This window comes from Molossus molossus, unplaced genomic scaffold (assembly GCF_014108415.1).
Source record: "Molossus molossus isolate mMolMol1 unplaced genomic scaffold, mMolMol1.p scaffold_m16_p_13, whole genome shotgun sequence".
Lineage (NCBI taxonomy): Eukaryota > Metazoa > Chordata > Mammalia > Chiroptera > Molossidae > Molossus > Molossus molossus.
The window spans coordinates 44411163-44431639 of record NW_023425348.1 but is presented as its reverse complement, the minus strand read 5'-3'; the positions used below and the strand labels follow the sequence as shown (position 1 = coordinate 44431639).

The following is a 20477-nucleotide window of genomic DNA, read 5'->3' as shown; positions in this document are numbered from 1 at the left end:
AGAGAAGCTCAAGTACTTAAGTGGGAAGCCAGACGAAGGATTATATTTATTTATATAGAGAGAGTTATGATTAGAGCTTGACTGGTTATTTTACTCTCCTGCCCCCTAAACCTCAGGGGCTCCCTATTTCCTGTGGAATTAAGTGGGAACTATTCACCCCAACATTCAGTTCCTTAGTATTATTTTAGCTTATATTTCCATCCTTGCTTACGTCCCCAAACTCTAGGAAATGGAGTGTTTGCTTTCCCAAAATATATATACATTGTATTTTCCCTCTTTAGAGTCTTTGCTCTTGCATCTTCATTTCATTGAAATGTCACCCAACTTACCTGTTGAAAGGCTATTTATCTTTCCATGTCCCGTTCAAAAGCTGTCACGTTCCTGGAAACTATAGAGATTCCTCACTTGTTTCTCCATTCCCATCATCCACTCTCCCCTCCCAACATCCCTGCCCCTACTTTGTAACTTTTAGAGGCCTTATTTTATTCTCCTTTGCCTTATGGTTATTTGTTTATTTGTGTTTCTCTACTAGATTTGCAAGTTTCTTGAGTATAGGAAATGTCTTATCTAATTTAAAATTTTCTACAGTGCCTTGCATATCACAAATATTTTGTATGTGTTTATCAAGTTGAATTCAAATGGAGGAAAGAAAGTCCCTATTCCAGAATCAGAGATTATCATCTATTATTTGTTCAGAATGGAAATAAAATGGGCACAGTGCTTATTTTATGAGTTTTTATGGTATAATTGATATCAATAATAATGTGAATTGTTGGTACAACTATAATTGTTATACCAAAGATTATAAAGCAGAAAGTGAAAAATTGCTTGTCATCCCACAACGTAGAAATAACCTCTATACACATTTTAGTACATGTTTTGCCCAGACTTCTTTTCTAAGTGCATATATATATATATATATATACTATATATTTTTTCCTTTTTAAAATGCAACCCAATGTACATACTGTTTTAAACCTTTTTTCATAAATAGTAAATTGTGACTGTTTTCCATGTAAATGAGGAATACCACATCATTATTTAGTGGTCTCTTTCTTAGTATTCTTTACTGTAGAATTAATGTGATTAAATTAATTAATATCCTGTTAATATTTCGCTATCTTAAACCACTACTGTGATTAGTTTCTTTGAATAAATTATCAGGAGTGGAATGACCAGGTCAAGAGGAGAGTCCTTTTTAAGACTTTTGGTACTTATTATTCATTTGACCTCCAGAAAGTTTGTATATAGTTATACTGCTACCATAGTTCAAGAAAGTACTAAACTAATTTCCTCACACCCTTGCCAACTCGGGGTATTATCATTCTTTTAATTTTTTAATGTAAATTTTTAAAAAAAGATCACTTTGGGGATTTTATTATGCAGGTTTTATACCATTTTAGGCATTCATAGTGCTATAGGCTTATGTTTACCTAAAGGGAAAGACGAGAGATAAATATTTTCCTGTCTTATGGTTCTAGGTTTTGTAGCGGTGAACATATAGAGAGATGGGGGGCAGGGGGTTGCCTTCTATCTATATAATTATTTATAATAATATAAATGTGTTTTTCAATAATTAAAAGTAACCTAGTGTATATCTATTATAATTCTAAATTTTTTTCTTAAAAGATTTATAGTATTTAAATTAATTAAAATCTCTTTTGTTGAACATTAATACTTGTTTGTTAATATACTAAGTGCTTTTAATGGTTTATCACAATCATTGTTGTAGATGGAGCATTCTTTGTTTCACAGATGAGTAAACTGAGGCTCAGAAAGATAAAGCAACTAACCTACAGACACCATGATAGCTAAGTAACAGAGCTAGGATCAGAACATTCTTTTATTTGGTACTGAATTGAATATATACAAACACCTAAATAGAAATCGGCATTATTTATTCCCTGTTAAGTCTAGATGTCAAACCTGTTACTTTTTCTCAGAGTTGAGAAGAGAATATTACATGAAATTTGATAATCGGTTAGTGCTCTTTTTTTATCCTCACCTGAGGAGGTTGTTTTTTTTTGCATTTATCTTCAGATAGAGCAGGAGGGAGAGAGGGAGGAAGAGAGAGAGTGAGAAACATCGACGTGAGAGAGACACATCGAGTGGCTGCCACCCACAAGACCCCAACCCGGGCCTGGAACAAACTGCAACCGAGATACCTTAGCAGTAACCGAACCAGAGGGTCCAAGGGCTGATGCTCTAACTGCTGAGCCAAACCAGCCAGGACACAGCAGGGTTCTTTAAGGAGTAGTACCTTGCAAAATTGAAAAGCTTCCATGTAAATTGTAATCCTTCAACTATTTCTCAAAGGCTATTAGGAAACATAGTCTATTGTATGTATGTGCTTGTCAGCCTAGAGAATAACAAAGCATCTCAGGAATGCAGGGTACTCTGAGCCATAAGACGATGCCTTGCATGCCTCTGTCTGTAACTCTCATTTTGGTAGTCATTTGCTCATTAGATAACTGGTTAATTATTAGATGATTAGACATTTTTGGTTTACCTGTTCTATATAATGCTATTGAGAGTCTTAAAAGATGGTCGCTTGCTCTCACAGTTTATTGTCTAAAACAGAAGACAGACTCTTAAATAAGAAGCTATATAGTTCAGTGTGATTAGCTGCTCCCTCTAAAATGAAGACTCTCGCCCTGGCCGGTTTGGCTCAGCGGTTGGAGTGTCGGCCTGTGGACCAGAGAGTCTCAGGTTTGGTTCCCGCTAGAGGCACGTACCAAAATAAATAAATAAGTAAAATGAAGACTCTCATATTGAGTCATGAGGCAAATACTCACTATATGTTGTATGCAAAAGGCACATATAAAAGAAATGTCATATGTAAATTGAAAGACTCAAAAAGAGATTCCAAAATAAAATGAAGGTAAATGAATGAATATCGACAAGATGGAAAAAGCTGACTCTAGGGATATTTGGAAGCCCTATCAGAGAAAGTGACATTTAAGATGCCTCTGAAAGGCCAGTGAATACTTTATAGGCAGAGAATAATAGGCAAAGGGAATAGCAGGTCCAAAAGAATAGCATGTCCAAAAGATTAAGGGGTTTTGAAAGCCTATAATGGAACATATGGAGAGTAGAAAGTAGTTTGGTTGTACTAGAACTCAAGGAGTTCCCGGTTTGGGAACTGGTATGAGAAAAACTATAAAAGAAAGTTGAGTCTAGTTTTTAAGATTATTGTATTATACTGAGTTGTTTAGACTTGATCCTGAAGTTATCAGTAGTTAAGCAGGATTTTGTTTGTGTGCTTGATAATATGGAGGGGATTGGAGGGAAGAAAGGCTGAAGAGAGTGAGACCAGTAAGTAGATTATTGTAGTAGTCCAGGCAAAAGGTGATGAGAATCTAAGGAAAGGCAATGATAACTGAATATACATGGGAGAGTTAGATCTGAGAGACATTTTAGCCGTAAAATGGAGTAGAATGGAACTAGCATGGAGGCAGTTTGGAGACAGATGTTCTGGATTTAAGTACCAGTGTTAGCTACTTATAAACTCTACAATCCTAGGCATATTAACTACTCTGAGCCTCAGTTTTCCATCTGTAATAGACAGCTAATAATCCCTTCTTAATAGAGCTGATATAAACACTAAATGAAATAAAATATTTAGAAGTGTTGGGGTACTCAAAACCTCTACACAATGTTATGACTCTGAAGAAAGGGAAAGAAAAAAGTCATAGATGACATTGAGGCTTCCAGCTGGATTGGTAGTGGGGCTTAGAGAAGATATATAGTGAGTTTGATTTTGGATATATTAAATTTGAGCTACATTAGAGATATCCTGATTGGGATCTCCAGGAGGCAGTTGGAAACATACACATAGATTGGAGCTCAGGTGGAAGTAACAGAATAGAGATATTTGAAACAATAGCTATGGGAGATTCAATGGGAACCTCAAATGGATGGTGTTGTCTCCCTTCTCTCCTGCCAGTGTCCTGCACGTCTCTCAGATTCAGAGAATGAAGAACCTTCCCGAGGCAAGATGACACAGACACATCGCTCCGCATTTGTTTCTAAGAACAACTCCTACTCCTTAGCTTTCCTGGCAGGGTAAGAGTCTAATATTGAATTCAGTAAGGGTGCTTTCATTTTGGGGTATGAGACAAAAGGGACTGGGGGAGCAAAAGTATTTGTTGTAGCCATTTTGGGGGAGGTGGAAGTGGGGAAAAGAGGGGGAAATTGGTTTTCAAATATGGTTGAAGGACAAGGGGCTGACCTGAATTTTGAAAGAAAAGTAAAATTTACCCATTTCTGGTATCAGGGTAAGATTATGCAATTGCTCTGTTGCAAAGTGTGAAATTTGCATCCTGGGAGGAAACAGTAAGGCCTTCCACAGCTGATAATATCCCTGGATTCTCTCTGTAGACTTTTTCCTCTTAGTAGGAAGACCAGAGTTGATTTTATTTTCAATGCCTAGAACTAAAATACTATATCTTGATCGGTTTCAAGAGGGCAAATCTTAAGACCCTTGACAAGGAACCTCTTGATTCTTTAGACTTTGCAGGCCCTTAGGAGAAGAGGAGGGAGTAATTGGATTGGATGATTGGGGAGTAATGAAGAGTTAGATTAATGGAAAGAAGGAAGGAAGAAAGAAGAAAGGTTAGAAAGAAGGATAGAGGAAGGAAAGGAAGGGAAGAACAGGTAGAGGAAGAAGGTAGGAAGGAATCATTTGTTCAACAGACATTTTGTGAGCAAGTACTACCTGCCATGCTCTGTTTTAATAGAAAGATGAAAAGACAACATTTACCCTATTTTGTTGTTGTTTAAAGGTGACATCACTCACCTTATTTCTAGGGTTCCTCTCTTCCTTCCCAGAAACACTGTGAAGTAGACCTCTTCTTACTGCCCCCTACCTGTACCTTTTTTTAATCCTCACCTGAGGACATTTTTGCATTTATCTTCAGATAGAGCGGGAGGGAGAGAGGGAGGAAGAGAGAGAGAAACATCTATGTGAGAGAGACACATCGAGTGGTCACCACCCACGCGACCCCACTAGGGGCAGGAACAAACTGCAACCAAGGTACGTGCCCTTAGCAGGAACCAAAGCAGGACTCTCTGGTCCGCAGGCTGACGCTCTAACCGCTGAGCCAAACCAGCCAGGGCTACCTGTACCTTTTTTATTTGAAGGTATTTTTATTGCTAGTCATTAATAAATGTGACCAAAAAAAGCTACCAGGTTTAAGAATGTTATGAAGTGTCCTGGCTGGTTTGGCTCAGCGGTTAGAGCATTGGCCTGCAGATCAAAGAGTCCTGGGTTCGATTCCGGCCAAGGGCACGTACCACAGTTGTGGTTAGTCTTTGGCCCTAGTTGGGGTCATGCGAGAAGCAACCAATCAACGTGTCTCTCTCACGTCGGTGTTTCTCTCTCTCATCCTTTCTCCCTCCCTTCTGCTTTATCTGAAGATAAATGGAAAAATGTCCTCAGGTGAGAATTAAAAAAAAAAAAAAGAATGTTATGAAGTATATACTATTGTAATCTCTGATGTAGTTTTTGTATCAGAATACTTTTTCTACATATTCTTTTTTTTTTTTTTTTTTATCCTCACCTGAGGATATTTTCCCATTTTTTTTTGTACAGATAGAATGGGAGGGAGAGAGAGGAAGGGAGAGAGAGTGAGAAACATCGACGTGAAGGGACACATCGAGTGGCTGCCACCCGCACAACCAACCAGGGCCGGGGACAAACTACAACCGAAGTATGTGCCCTTAGCGGGAACCGAACCCGGGTCCCTCCAGACCGCAGGCCGACGCTCTAACCGCTGAGCCAAACTGGCCAGGGCTCTACATATTCTTTTGGAGTAGTCTGATTTCCTGTTATTTCTGAGAGTGAAATTCACTACCCTCCCTTAAATGACTCCCCTTCTTTAGGTAATGGTAACTCTTCCAAGAAGACCCTTCTCTAGAGTTATTTATTCACTCAGTTATTTGTTGGATGGGCACTGTATTACAGCCACTTAGGCTTGGTTGATGTAATCAGGACCCAATAAGTAAGATGTAAGCCGGTGTACTTTACATTTATGATGAAGATGAAACTTGCTTTCAGTATGAGTTGAATATAGATGACCTCTAACCTTAAAACAGATTGCTTGACTAAGAATTATCAGCTGCTGATTGTGTATATGAATACCCTCCGCCCCATTTATAACATGCATATCTTAATGATTATAAGAGGGATCTACTGAAAAGAGATAAAGGTCATATCATTCTTCCTGTCAAGTTACAATAAATACTTCCCGAAACAAATAAATGTTGCTTTAGGCAATCTGTGATTAATCCATATTGCATAATTTAGAATGACTTGGAAATTTTTTTAAATTCAAATTCAAATATGATGCCAAGGCCAAATTGCCCCAGTCTCTACCCTTGTAATTCATTCTTTTAAAGCTAATTGCAGGTTAATATGTCATTACCTAGAAATGCCTGTCAAGAAACTTATGAAATTCTTCTCTAAAGGGCAAAACATAAAGCCTGTATTGTGGGGTATGCTTTTGATTAGGTGTGACTCTGGAATATCTGTAATATATCTTCTTTTCCTGCTCTTTGGCCCCTCCTTGTCCTGTATCATTGAACCACAATGGAACTCATTTATAGGAAAATATTACACATTTCTGAATTTCAGTATTTATATTTTGTTGTTGTTAATCCTCACCTAAGGATGTTTTTCCACTGATTTTTAGATAGAGTGGAAGGGAGGGAGGGAGGAAAGGAGGGAGGGGGGGAGGGAGGGAGAGAGAGAGAGAGAGAGAGAGAGAGAGAGAGAGAGAGAGAAAGAGAGAGAGAGAGAGAGAGAAAGAGAAACAGAGACATCAATCAGTTGGATCCAACCTGCAACCGAAGTACGTGCCCTTGACCGAAATGGAACCCGAGACTCTGTGGTTCGAGGGCCGATCATTTGCTGATGTTACTGTTATGGTAATACTGTGAATTGATCTCTTATTTAGTCAACATGCTTTTTTCCTTAGGTAAGAAAATATTAAGTTTCAGTTGCATGTGTTATTTAGAAAAACATTGTGGAGTTGTTAGTTCTGACAATGAGATGTAGCATATGGATATATTGAAAAAGAATTAGCTTGGTGGTGGTTGCACAACAATGTGACTGTAAACATAGAATGGTAACTTTTATGTTATATATATTTTACTGCAATAAAAAAATAATTAGCATTGTTTCTAGTTTTTGGATATTTCAAATGCATTTTTTTCTGTCTGTTTAGCAGCAGCAAAAGTTTTTCTCTGCAAGTTCTTTTCCTAAGGAATGTTCATATGTAAAAACTTTTAAAGTTTTTACAACTGTATTTAAATTAAATAAGTCTGCATTTGTTTTACTTATCTACTTTATGAACTTTTCTTTCTTAAGCCCAAAAGCATGGAGGAGGTAAGAGTGAGTAGGCCTGATAGGATGGTTATTTTGGAAGGAATCCATCAACAGATTCTGGCAGTGAATCTTGCCAACAGCTTGGTCTGTTTTCATTTGAAAAATTCAAAGCCTGTAAGAGGGCTTTGCAGCACTATTAATGAAGTTCTACAGCCCATTCGAAAATGAAACTTCTTCTAACTAGGCAGATAGAGTAATAGTTAACCTTAGGTCATTTCTAAGTTAATCACAGAGTATATGCACATCGAAAAAATTTAACTTGATGTACAATTGTAAAGTTAAATTGTATTTTAAATATCGGAAAAACTGGTTTGTTTGTTTGCTTTTATTTTATTATTTTTTTAATCCTCACGCAGGAGTGAGGGAGGGAGGGAGGGAGAGAAACATTGATATGAGAGAGACAAATTGATTGTTTGCCTCCCACAAGACCCCAACCAGGGCCGAGATCCAAACTGCAACTGAGGTACGTGCCCTTGACTGGAATCAAACCAGCGACTCTTTGGTCTGAAGGCTGACATGCTAACCGCTGAGCCAAACCTGCCAGGGCTGTTTATTTGCTTTTAAAATTTGTTTCTTTTTGCTCCTAATTCCCCTCTTCTCAACTGGAATCAAACAAAAAATCTGGTTGCATATTTTTCTGAAAGCTCAGCCTAAAAAATCTCTCTGTTGAGCTAGTGCCTTTTCTAAGATCTACATGTCCAGTTGTGTTTTCCTCTTTGCTTTGGCTGGCCATCAGGAAGTTTAAGATTAGGACAGAGATTTCAATTCAGTCATCATGGCTTCAGGCAACATATGTTACAGAACAGAAAGACTTTATCCATCTGGTGTTAGCAGAGCCAAACACTAAACACCAAGAATTGCAGTGGAGAAATATTGGCTATTTAATTATGAATGGCACCACTTAGGAGAACGGGAAGCTAATGCTCAAAAGCCCAAACTCCCTGATCCCAAGGTTCAGGGTGGCTTTTTAAGATATAGGGGAAACAGGCATGCGGAAGCACTGGTGGGCAAGTTTTAACTGGAGGACCTTGGTGCTTGGTTATTTATGGTAAGGGGTGTCATCACAGGACCTTCCTGGACAACAGACCTGACTATTGAAAGTTACAAAGTTTTTTCTTAGGTTGATGAGTGTCTAAGTGTCTGCTTCTTTCTTTTCTGAAAGGGTTCTGGTGTTCAAGTTCTGGTTATGTCCCAGTCCCTTGCTTCCAGATGCAGCTGGAGGTCAAAGTTCTCTCCTTTGCACATGCTTTAGCTGCATGACTTGCGGTTTTGGTCTGTTGTCTCCGAAAAGAAGCTCAGTATCTCATTAAACAGGATAGGACCATTCTGAGCTGTTCTGCAGTTACACATGCCCTAAAATTGTATTTAATTTTTTTTCTTTTATTGATTTGAGAGAGAGAGGAAGGGAGAGGGAGAGAGAGAGAAACATCAATGAGAGAGAACATTGACTGGCCGCCTCCTACATGCCCCCCACTGGGGATTGGGCCCACACCCCAGGCATATGCCCTGGCCGGGAATCCAACTGGCAACTTCTTGGTACATCGATTGACACTCAACCACTAAGACACCGGCCAGGCTGCCCTATAATTTAAAAGAGTATTTTTTTATATGCCCTTCCCTTATTTGTTACTTAGTGTAGTCTTTATTCTGCATTAAGGTTCAGTTTTTATGTATTTTTGCTGTAAGTCACTTGAAATTCTACTTGGAAAAAGAGAATAACCATAAAAAGAAATATAATCAAACCATCTGTCCTCTTTGCAGTTTAAAATAATAGAAAGTGATGCAGTAATGCTAGTACTGGAATTCCATACAAAGTTATATTTTAAGTAAATGGTGCCTAGCCCTGGCCGGTTTGGCTCAACGGTTAAGTAAATGGTGTCTAGAAGGATTGCTGGCACATGATAAGGTATGGTTGCTGCTATTTTGTTATCTTTTAGAATGTGAACTCTTAGAGCTGAATAAGACCTTAAATATCACCTTATCTAATTATTTTGTTTTATGGATGAGAAGGCTAAAGCCCAGAGAGAATATGGCTTGCCAAATCTTAGACTGCTAGAATAGTAGGAAACTGAGAACTGAGGTTTCTTGGCTCTTTCCACTACCCCATTGCCCCCCATGACCTTATAGATCCCTATGCTGCCTCTGTTAAAAGTAGTGGAATATGGTTAGAAAATGAAAATAGCTTAAGGAGAAGTGATGTGGAACTTAAGAAGAATGACAGGGTTTAGAGGTGACAGTAATATCTTTGACATGTTAGAATAGAAATATCCTGGTAGTTTTCAGAGGGGCTGGCTAGATGCTGAGGGAACTAGCCTTTTCCTGGTGCTTCCTGCCATGTCGAGTGCTTCACATACCTCTTTTCATGTAGTTCTCACATTAAGCCTATAAGATTTGTGATATTATTCTCATTTTACAGCTAAGGAAAATGCAGTTCATAGAAGTTAAGTAACTCCCCCAAGAACTTAACACCTCTGTAGAATGACAGATGCAATTGGAACTCAGGTCTCTCTTTACTGTAAATCTATGCTCTTTCTATCAAGCCATTCTCAGAACCCTGTGACAAAAGGCCCTGTCCTTGGATCTTTGCCTTCAAATGATCTACCTTTGCAACAGAGCGCTGCCTTTCTTCTTTTTTGCTGGATAATTTATACCCTGCCTTGTTATAAAAAACACACAGTTGCTACAGAGATCTAAGAAGCGGTCCAGTTATCATGCTATTTGAGGGGACTCAAATCCTTTTGCATTATGCTGTGGAAACAGTGTTTCTACCCATCTTCAAATGAATACTAGCATATGTCCAGAATAGGCAAATATGTAGAGACAGAAAGTGTACCAGTGGTTGCTTAGGGTTGGTGGAGAAGGGCAGGGTTTAGGAATATTAGCTAAAGGGTATGAGGTTTCTTTCTTTCTTTTTATTTATTTATTTATTTGTTTATTTTTTTTTTAATTTTTTTTTTATCCTCACCTGAGGACATTTTTCAATTTTTTGTACAGATAGAGTGGGAGGGAGAGAGAGGAAGAGATAGAGAGAGAGAAAGATCGACGTGAAAGGGACACATCGAGTGGCCGCCACCGCACGACCAACCAGGGTCGGGGACAAACTGCAACCGAGGTACGCGCCCTTAGCGGGAACCGAACCCGGGTCTCTCAGGACCGCAGGTCGACGCCCTAACCACTGAGCCAAACCGGCCAGGGCTCTTTCTTTCTTTTTTTATCTGAGGACATTTTTGCATTATCTTCAGAAAGAGTGGGGGGGAGAGAGGGAGGAAGAGAGAGAACATTGATGTGAGAGAGACACATTGAGTGGCTGCCACCCACATGCCCCTAACCGGGGCCGGGGACAAACTGCAACTGAGGTCCATGCCCTTAGCAGAAACTGAACCCGGGTCTCTCTGGACCATAGGCCAATGTTCTAACCGCCGAGCCAAACTGGCCAAGGCTAGTAAGTTGATCTTCATTAAGGGTACCAAGACCATTTGATGGGGGAAGGAATCATCTCTTCACATATGGTTGTGTGACAGGTAGGTATCTACATGCCAACTTCACACCATATACAAAATTTAAGTCAAATGGGATCAGATACCTAAAAGTAAGAGCTAAAACTATAAAACTCTTAGAAGATAACTCTTGGAGAGTTTAGCTATATAATTACCGGTCACCTATAGCACTTCCTGGGCCTTTTTAAAAGTTTATTATTATTATTATTATTATTATTATTATTATTATCATCATTTTTACCACAAATAGCATTTAGGGAATATGTAAAGAGGTTCTCTTCAGCAATAGGTACTTGTCATTTGTGCATCTGATAACTTGGGCATGTAGCCACTGTTTTTAAATTTGACTGTTACTGCTGACAAAATTAATTCATAACCAGTTTTTTAAAATTATATCAAGCTAGTTCCTAATTATGGAATGTTTGAACCTTAAAGTATAGGTCTAACCTCAGTTTGAACACTTCTAATGACACAAAGCTCATTGCCTCTTAAGGCTATCAGTGGACTGATATGACTATTGAAAGTTACAAAGTTCTTTCTTAGGTTGATGAGTGTCTAAGTGTACGCTTCTTTCTCTAATGAAATCATGCCAAACAATTCATATATTTGAAATAATAATGCTGTCTTTTTCAGTTCTGTATCCATTCTTCCTGACCCAAAGTATATGTTATTCACCCCAGCACTTTAATTTGCCATCCAGTTTACTTCTGGGTGGCTTACACCACTGACAGTTTGTGTAAGTTCTAGGAGTGCAAATGGATTTCAATACTATTCTAGGTAAAGTACAAACCAAGCTGACTTCTAAGCAGCTGCCTTTATAAATGGGTAATGAAGTTCCCTACCTCCCACTAGATAGTACAACTCACATTATTTGTTTAGGTTCAGTGTTGAATTTTCTTGGTAAATGCAGACATGCAATGCAGGTTGGCCACCACTTTCTCCTATTAATAACATAGCATAGATTAGTTCATCAGATTGAAGCCACCTAGCAAGGTGATGTGGCCATGAGACATAGGATGAGAGGGTTTTGAATGTGAGAAATAACAAAGAAATGCTAGAATGGAAGCCACTGTGGATAGGTATGAGAGGCCTTTGCTAGAGATGTAGGGAGAGGCAAGTTACCCTGGGAATATACCTTATTACCACCTTTATAAATTTCTCCTGGCAGAGAAAAACTTTATAAGTAAATCTTTTGCTACAAAAAAGTAGATGTGATGTATTCCATTCTAAAGCTAAGTAGAACTATTTAGGGAAATAATTTCTGTTTGGGATCATCTGCATGACTGTGTATCCACCTTGACTTCTGTTTTTTCCCACCCTGCTCTCACTCCATCCCAGGTAACTAAAAATTCCCTCTTTATACCAGTCAGTCTTTTAGGCACACTTTTTTGTTGTTGTACCATTTCACTGTATTTTATTGAATTATTTATTTGTGTGCCTCACTGGACTCTTATTCCTTGAAGACCTAGATTATATCTTATTACTCTCTGTATTTTCAGTGCCCAGGTAATGCTCATCAGTGAGTGGCATATAGAAAGTCTATGACAGGTGCTTGTTGAATAGGTTGTAACACACACACACACACGCGCGCGCGCACACACACACACACACACACACACACATATATATATCAGTTGCAAACCTTTGTAAAATCATTATTCTCACCAGGCATGTGTTAGACAAGAATTGGAGAGTAGAAAATAAAGGTGAGTAATAAGAAAATCAAGAATTTCTCTCCTCGCCCTGGCCGGTTTGGCTCAGCGGTTGGAGCGTCCGCCTGCAGTCCGGAGAGACGCGGGTTCGGTTCCCGCTAAGGGCATGTACCTCGGTTGCAGTTTGTCCCCGGCCCTGGTTGGTCGTGTGGGTGGCGGCCACTCGATGTGTCCCTTTCACATCGATGTTTCCCTCTCTCTCTCTTCCTCTCTCTCCCTCCCACTCTATCTGTACGAAAAATGGACAAATGTCCTCGGGTGAGGATATAAAAAAAAAAAAAAAAAAAAAAAGAATTTCTCTCCTAGTTGGTGTGGCTCAGTTCGTTGAGCATCATCCTATGCACCAGGAGGTCACCAGTTAGATTCCCAGTCAGGGCACATGCCCGGGTTGCAGGTTTGATCCCCAGTAGAGGGCATGCAGAAAGCAGCTGACAGATATTTCTGTCTCATTGATGTTTCTATCTCTCCCTTTCCCTTCCTTTCTCTGAAATCAATAAAAACATATTTAAAAAATAAAAAAGAATTCCTACTGACAGTCTGTGAGGTAGGTGATAGTCATCTGCACATAATTCTTACACAGTAAGATTAATGTTTGATACAGGTACTGTAAGTTTTGGTTTGAGTTGTAAAATCATAATATAATGTATGCATAAGAAAAAAAATTCATGTGTTCTTGAGATTTTCTAAATCACGAAGAGTTGGGTCTTTGGAAGCTCAAATGTAATGGATTAAGGGAGAGACTACATTTAATTTTGATTCCCTACATAAAAATCTAGTGCACAATGCCTGGCCAGTGTGGCTCAGTAGTTGAGCGTTGATCCATGCACTAAGAAGTCGCCAGTTCAATTCCCGGTCAGGGCACATGCCCAGGTTATGGGCCATATCCCCAGGGGGCATGTAGGAGGTGGCCAATCTATGTTCTCTCTCATCGATGTTTCTATCTCTCTCTCCCTCTCCCTTCTTTTCTCTCTAAAATCAATAAAGAAAAAAAAATTTTTTTTTTAATCTAGTGCACTGCTGTGCATTTTGTAGGCACTTAAGTATTTGTTTCATGGCTGATTTAGGTTGCTTGTAGAGACATTTGGAGGAAAAAAATAAATCTGTTGTTTGCAAAGGTGATTGAACACTGTATCCACCCTATTAAGGAAGATGAAATATCCCTATATCTCTCAAAGCATGAACAAAACAACCAGGTCTAGTTTGGAAACAAAGGCTTAAACCAAAAGTCCTCTCTGGAGAACTCCTCTTTTGACAGGATTTGTTCTTAGAATGTGTGTTGTTAATAAATTAACTAATTTTCTATTGCAGTTGCCCAAGGGAATTGCCTTTCTTGGTGGGTGGCTTTCAAAACACAAAAGAGATTTTCATTCATTTTTCCTCAGTTAGCATAATGGTCTATTCTTGACTATTTGTCTTTTATTTATTCTTTTTTAGGAACCTAAAGGTAGAAAGGAGTCAGAGCTGCAGTGACACTGCTCAGGACAGAATGAAGAGCAGACTCCGAGCAGCCCCAACCAGCAAAGCCAAGGTATCCCTCAGACACATCCCCTGGGGCTTTCTAGTCCTGCCCCATAGCCTTTGTCCATGAGAAGAGGCACAAGGTCCTCAGCATACTAGTTACGTTGGAGGACTTTACAAATAAGTATAAAAGAAGAGAGTTTGAATCAGTATGCAGATGGGTGGCATGAGGGTTGACAGAAGAATGTTTTTTAAAGTTCTAGATGACTTTTTTTCCTATAGATTTTTAATTTTATTGTTTCAAGTTTGTAGGAATTGCTGCAAATGGTATACATTCTAGGTTAGGGATTTTCCCCATTTCTTCGGCTCACATCACTCTTTATCCCTTTTCTTACTCTTTCCCTCCTTACCCCTCTACCATTCTGAAGGAATTATGATAATATATACATAATATATATATACATAATATATATATATGTATGTATAATCTTTTTAATCTATTTCAGGTCACAACTATAACCCCAACCTCCAATCCCATTATTGGTGTCCTCTTGTCCACTCAGAACAACCGCTGCCTCTCTGCCCCTGACTTGACTATTGAAAAGCGTCTGCCCTTCAGCTCCCTCTCATCCTTGGCTTCACTGCACAAGCCTGAGCGCTCCATCAGCCCAGAGAGCAATGACAGCATCTCTGAAGAACTCAACCATTTCAAGCCCATTGTGTGCTCACCATGTACTCCTCCCAAGAGACTCCCTGATGGCCGTGTGTTAAGTCCCCTCATCATCAAATCAACACCTCGCAACCTAAATAGAAGCCTACAGAAGCAGACTTCTTATGAGGCCAGTCCACGGATCCTTAAAAAGTGGGAACAGATCTTTCAGGAGCGGCAGATCAAAAAAACCCTTTCGAAAGCCACCCTCACTTCATTGGCTCCAGAAACAGGGGAAGACTTGCTAGTCTCTGAAGTCATCCATTCTAGCAAGGAGAAGCCACTTCTGGCTTTAAATACAAGATTGTGCAGTGGGCATGTGCTCTCTGAGTATCCTGGACCCACCCCTGCGGACCTGGATTATTTCCCCTCTGTTAGCCAAACAAAAGCAGAACAGGTCAGTGACAGTAAAAGGAGCACTGAGATCTCATCGGAAACCTGCTGTTCTTCAGAATTCGGAGTGGGAGCCAGTGGGACTTCTCTGGAGAGAGAGCAGTTTGAAGGGTCAGGGTCAACCCCAGATGCCAAGTTAGACAAAGCTTGTATAAGCACAGCCATGAAAATCTCGGCAGTTAATTCGGTGTTGCCCAAAAACAGTGTTTTGGGTGGGGTCCTCAAAACAAAGAAACAGCTGAAGACGGTGAACCATTTTGATCTGCCTAATGGTGTTCTGGCGGACAACCTATGTGAGGAGCCGCTTCCTTCCTTGCGTCGGGGCCGAAAAAGACACTGTAAGACCAAGCATTTGGAACAAAATGGGTCCCTTAAGAGACTGCGACAAAACAGTGGTGAGGTGGGTCTGGCCCCAACAGACCCAGTCCTGCGAGAGAGGGAGCAGAAATTGCGGCAAGAGGAAGAGGACAGGCAGCTGGCTCTGCAGCTGCAGCGCATGTTTGACAGCGAGAGGCGGACTGTGAGTCGGCGAAAAGGAAGCGTGGATCAGTATCTCTTACGGTCCAGCAGCATGGCCGGGGCCAAGTAGCACCTCGTGAACAGTGTTACCTGTTTTTAAGAGGTCTTTGGGCTTGATCATTGATCCTGAAGAGCGGAGTGTTCCCATTTTGGGTTTTTCTTCATGGCAAAACATCGAAATGTGGTTCTGAGAGGTTCCAGGGCCTTTGTAGTCTATATCCAAGGGAACTGGGTCTCTGCCTCCCTGTGACCCAGGCCAGAAGCAGCCCCAACCCCCTAAGTAACCCATGCCTGAGGGCTTCTGGGCCAAATCTGGCAGCACCTACTTGGAATGAGATTCAAAAACATAGTGGCCAGAGTTGAAAGTGGTAGAGGAAAGAGGGGATACCTTCTCAAACCAATAGATCTCCTGACTTCTTTTAACAGGGTGTATTTTTAAATTGACCTTGCAGATAAAAATAAGTTCCATCTTTTTCAAGGAAGTGGAACAGTATAGTTCTTTGGCAGATCCAAAAAAATTATGTTAGCCCTTCTCCTGACCCTTGCCACAAGTAAATATTCCTAATGAAATCAGTTGAGTTTATGCTTCTAGAAAGCTAATGAACATTCCCTGTTAAAAAGTAACATTTGATTAATGCTCTATAGTTGACAGACCATTTCAGTCATTGTTTAACTTGGTCTTACCAGGAGACCTAACATGTAAATGGGATTAACCCCATTTTTAGATGATGAAACTGCAGTGCAGGTGTGCAGGTTCTCTCAACTAAGTGGCATAGCCCAGACTGACCACTGGGTCTCCCAACAACAAATCCCATGGATTTTCCACACTAACAGGTTGTTATAATGGACTACAACCCAAGGCCATGCCAAGGGAGCCTAGGGAAATCTGGCTAGGCATTGAGAACCCATTGTGTAAAATCCACATGCAGATAATTGAGATAGATGGGAACTGTAAACATACGCTGTGCAGTTAGTCCCACCCTCACAGTTTACAGCCTTCTTTTTTCCAGGGTTCCACCCTGGGAGGTAAAGGACAGTTAGACCTCATTATTATTCTTCACATGGCCAAGGGTTATCTGCAATGTTGATCTAAAGTCCAAAAACTTTGCCCAGAAGTCAGGCAAGAACAATGCTGAAACTCCATACTATGGAAACAAGGTATCTGCCTGGATGCAGCTGGTAAATTTAGTCCCATGGACCTTTGGGGTTTATATTCCTTAGCAGCTGACACCATGTGTCTTTTGCATCCCTGGTGGTGCTTGGTGCTTCTGCCCATCTGGGCTCATTGAGAATAGGGATTAAGATGTGATTTTAGGGAATCTCAGATGGGCTGGCATTCCCTGTGCATGTATGAGCTGTTACTATAAAGTCATGTGACTCGCATTTAACAAACCTTTCAGAGCTTATATATCCCAGTGTATGTTGTCCCCCTTGAGTGACCCCAGCAGGATACTGCATAGTTTTTCCAGTGATGTTGCCATTGGTGAAAACATTTCTGGAACTATCCTCAAAGTATAGAAACATCTGGAAACAGACTCCTAAAATGTTAGAACTGAAAGAGACCTTAATGGTCATCTATTCCAACTTCTTCCTCTTATTAAGGCAGAAGCTGAGGATCCAGAACAATGACTCAGTGATCAAGGTCACTAGGGATTTATTCTGTCACCTTATTTTCTTCTCTCAGGGGATTTGCCTTCCTTCTCTGAGCAGATCTGTAATCTTTTGGGATTATAGGAGAGAGAATTTTAAGTTTGAAATTAGTCAGAAGCGGTTGAAACCTCTGGAAGAGAAGGTGGTAAACAAGAGGGTTTGGAGTCATAAATGAGGTACAGCCGTCAAATTGTCAGAGCCAGTTTCTTGTGCAGCCCATAAACAGTTCCCAGAGAGTTCCAGAGATGAGCATTTTGGTGATCACTGAGCTATGTGGAACCTCCTCACTGACTACTTTGGTGGGGAGTGTCACTCACCTGAATGTCTGTATTCTGGGTTCTCTGTGTCTGTGTGTGCACACGTGAAGATGTGTGTTTAAAAACACATCAGTCTTATTACTTTATATTCACACCACTTCAGTTCTAGGCCCTACCAGCAACACATGCCCTTCCAAGGTTGCTGGAGGGCACATTGGTGCACAGGATAGAAGAGTTGGCACTGGTCTGCAGAAGACAGAGGGTGACTTATAAATGCCCTTAGAGAAAAAACAGTTGCTGCCATTTTAGATAGTTCCTTTTCGATCTTAGTATTATTGGGAGGCCTGTCTCATTGGTAGTAGCAAAGACACTTATTTTTCCACTTGCCATCTTTTTCTATATCTCCAATAATTCGAAAAATAATTTCTGTTGGAACCAATGTTTGTTTTTGGAGAAAAAATAAATATTTTTAATAGAAAAAAAATATATTTTAAATATTCCCCCAGAGTAATACTTTCATTTTAAGAAATTGCATAGTAACAGCAACAAGTTTCAGCTTCAGGTGCAGAGTGAAAAGCTACTTCTTAAGAGAATATTCTGAATCATGGATCCAGCTTACACACGTTCCTCCTTGGCCCTGCTGTGGGGCCTGCAGTGGTACTGACAGATGTTGTTTTCCATACTTCCAGCTGAGCAGTAGTCCTTCAAATATAGGCAAACCAGTTTAGGTTAAGGAGGGATGAGGTGTAATTTTTAATCTGGTTGGCTTTGGAGGAGGTAAAAACCACTAAGGTATTATCTGTATTTTAAGATGCTCCCATACTTAATAACTAAAACCTGAACACTTTCTGAAAAATTTCCCTCTACTGTTGCTTGATTGTGCAGTTGGTCACAAATGGAGTTGTTGACATGAATTATTTGGAGAAAAAGAGAGAAAGACAAGATAGGAAAATAGAATGATTGGGAGGGTCTCTCAACTAGAATGAGAGATGCACTGTTTCACAAAGCAAAAGTATCTCACAAATCATTGGAATCTGATTCACCATATGAATTTCCCATGTTCTACTATTGTTGTTCCTTGTGTATATGCGCATTCTTTGCTTTTTCTCATTAAAGGGGAAGTTATGAGAGCTTGGAGGATGGAGGTCATTCTGATGGGAAATTTAAGAAATGTGGTACCCTGAGAAGGTGGGAAAGATACTTTGGGAACATGTTCATGACTCTGTTGATTGTATCTGTTGGAAGAAATCATCTGGGCCTGTTGGGTCGGTGTCAAGTCAGCGAAGTGTGTATCCAGCCCTTCCTTGGCCCCTTTCATATAATTGCCTCTTTTTAAAAGGTTAATTCTTCTTGGCTCAGGCTTCCCAGGAAAACCTTTTGTAAGTGGCTTCATTTATTATTTTTATTTAATTTTAAAAATTTTGCCTGGAGGTAGTGCTGGTGATGAATGCCTTCTCTCTCTGTTTTTTGTTCATTTTCCCTAAAATGCCCTTAAGAGATTAAAGCTGCTTAATTAATTGCTGTATGATTATAAACTGACAAGCTGACTAAAATGGGAAGCTGCCACTGTGCTTGACTGGTGAAGCTGACGACTGAAGGCTGTGCAGTTCTCCTTTCTGTTCCATTTGACAGATATTTCCGGAGCTTCGAACTTGTGCCTACTTTGTCCTGGGTCGTGGTGATACAGAGATGGAAAGGACAGTCTGCTCTTGTGGAGCTCAGTGTCTAATGGAATGTACATGAATGTATATGTGGCTGGAGAGTTTGTTAGTGGTCTTATGAAAGGCCACTTCTTTCATCATCATGATCTTGCTTGGATTGTCCCATTCAAAATACTGTCTAGCACCAAGCAGGCTGCCTTGAACATTTTAGATATTCACATCAGTATTTGTGAATTTGATTGCAACACTGCTTTCCATTCCTAAGTAATTTTCCCAGAAGAGAATGAATTTTATCCTCCAGGATTATAGTACAATAAGATCTCTTCAGAAGCTGCTTTTAGCATAAGCCCCATGAAATGAAGCAGGCCGTGGATCACTGGTATGTTCAGAGGCCACATCTCAACTTAGTAACCTCCCAACTGCTCCCCCGTCAGCCCTCTTGACTGCGGCTGGCAGTTACATGGGGTTTCTTTTCTTTTCCTGCCTGGCTTCTCATTGAGATGAAAGGCCAGCAGGAGGAGAAGGAAAGAAAAATTGAAGGCTGGATCATAATCATAAAATATTATATAGCTGGAATAGGCATGGAAATCATCCAAGTCATGCTCCCCCCTTGCTATCCCTCCTCTTTTTTAAGAAATTGGGAACTTGTGCTGGCCGGTTTGGCTCAGCGGTTAGAGCATCAGCCTGCGGTCCGGAGAGACCCGGGTTCGGTTCCCGCTAAGGGCATGTACTTCGGTTGCAGTTTGTCCTCGGCCCTGGTTGGTCGTGCGGGTGGCAGCCACTCGATGTGTCCCTTTCACGTTGATGTTTCTCTCTCTCTCTTCTTCTCTCTCCCTCTCACTCTCTGAACAAAAAATGGAAAAATGTCCTCGGGTGAGGATAAAACAAAAAAAATTGTGAACTTGATATCCAGTGCCCTGTGTCCTATTTTATATTATAGTTTTCTAAGGTCTGAATAAATAGTCCTTTAATTTATGCACATACGCACACACGATTTGGTCATGAAACCAAATGATTTAGGAGGCTTTTTGTTTTAACAGCTTTTTCTTCCTGATTTTTTTTTTTTTCAGTTAGAATTAAAATGTACCTATATCCCCCTGAATATATACCCAGGTATGGAACACCCCCATACTGTGAGTAATGTGAATATGGAATCTTTGGAAGTGATATATTTTTATTGGAACAGTCATTTTTAACTACCAAGGGTTAAAACACAGCCAGCCCTTCAATTTTC

The 20477-nt window shown here is 40.1% G+C and overlaps 1 protein-coding gene across 1 annotated transcript in view; it reads left to right on the top strand.

The window, feature by feature from the left end:
* The window catches only part of RNF169 (ring finger protein 169), a 77500-nt gene extending 57624 nt beyond the window's left edge, over positions 1 to 19876 (top strand). Inside the window, exons 4-6 of the mRNA XM_036258041.1 lie at positions 3947 to 4065; positions 14031 to 14124; positions 14561 to 19876. Coding sequence (XP_036113934.1) covers positions 3947 to 4065; positions 14031 to 14124; positions 14561 to 15745 — 1398 coding nt within the window. The 3' untranslated portion in view covers positions 15746 to 19876. The remainder of the gene's footprint in view (positions 1 to 3946; positions 4066 to 14030; positions 14125 to 14560) is intronic.
* Positions 19877 to 20477: the final 601 nt, after the last annotated feature.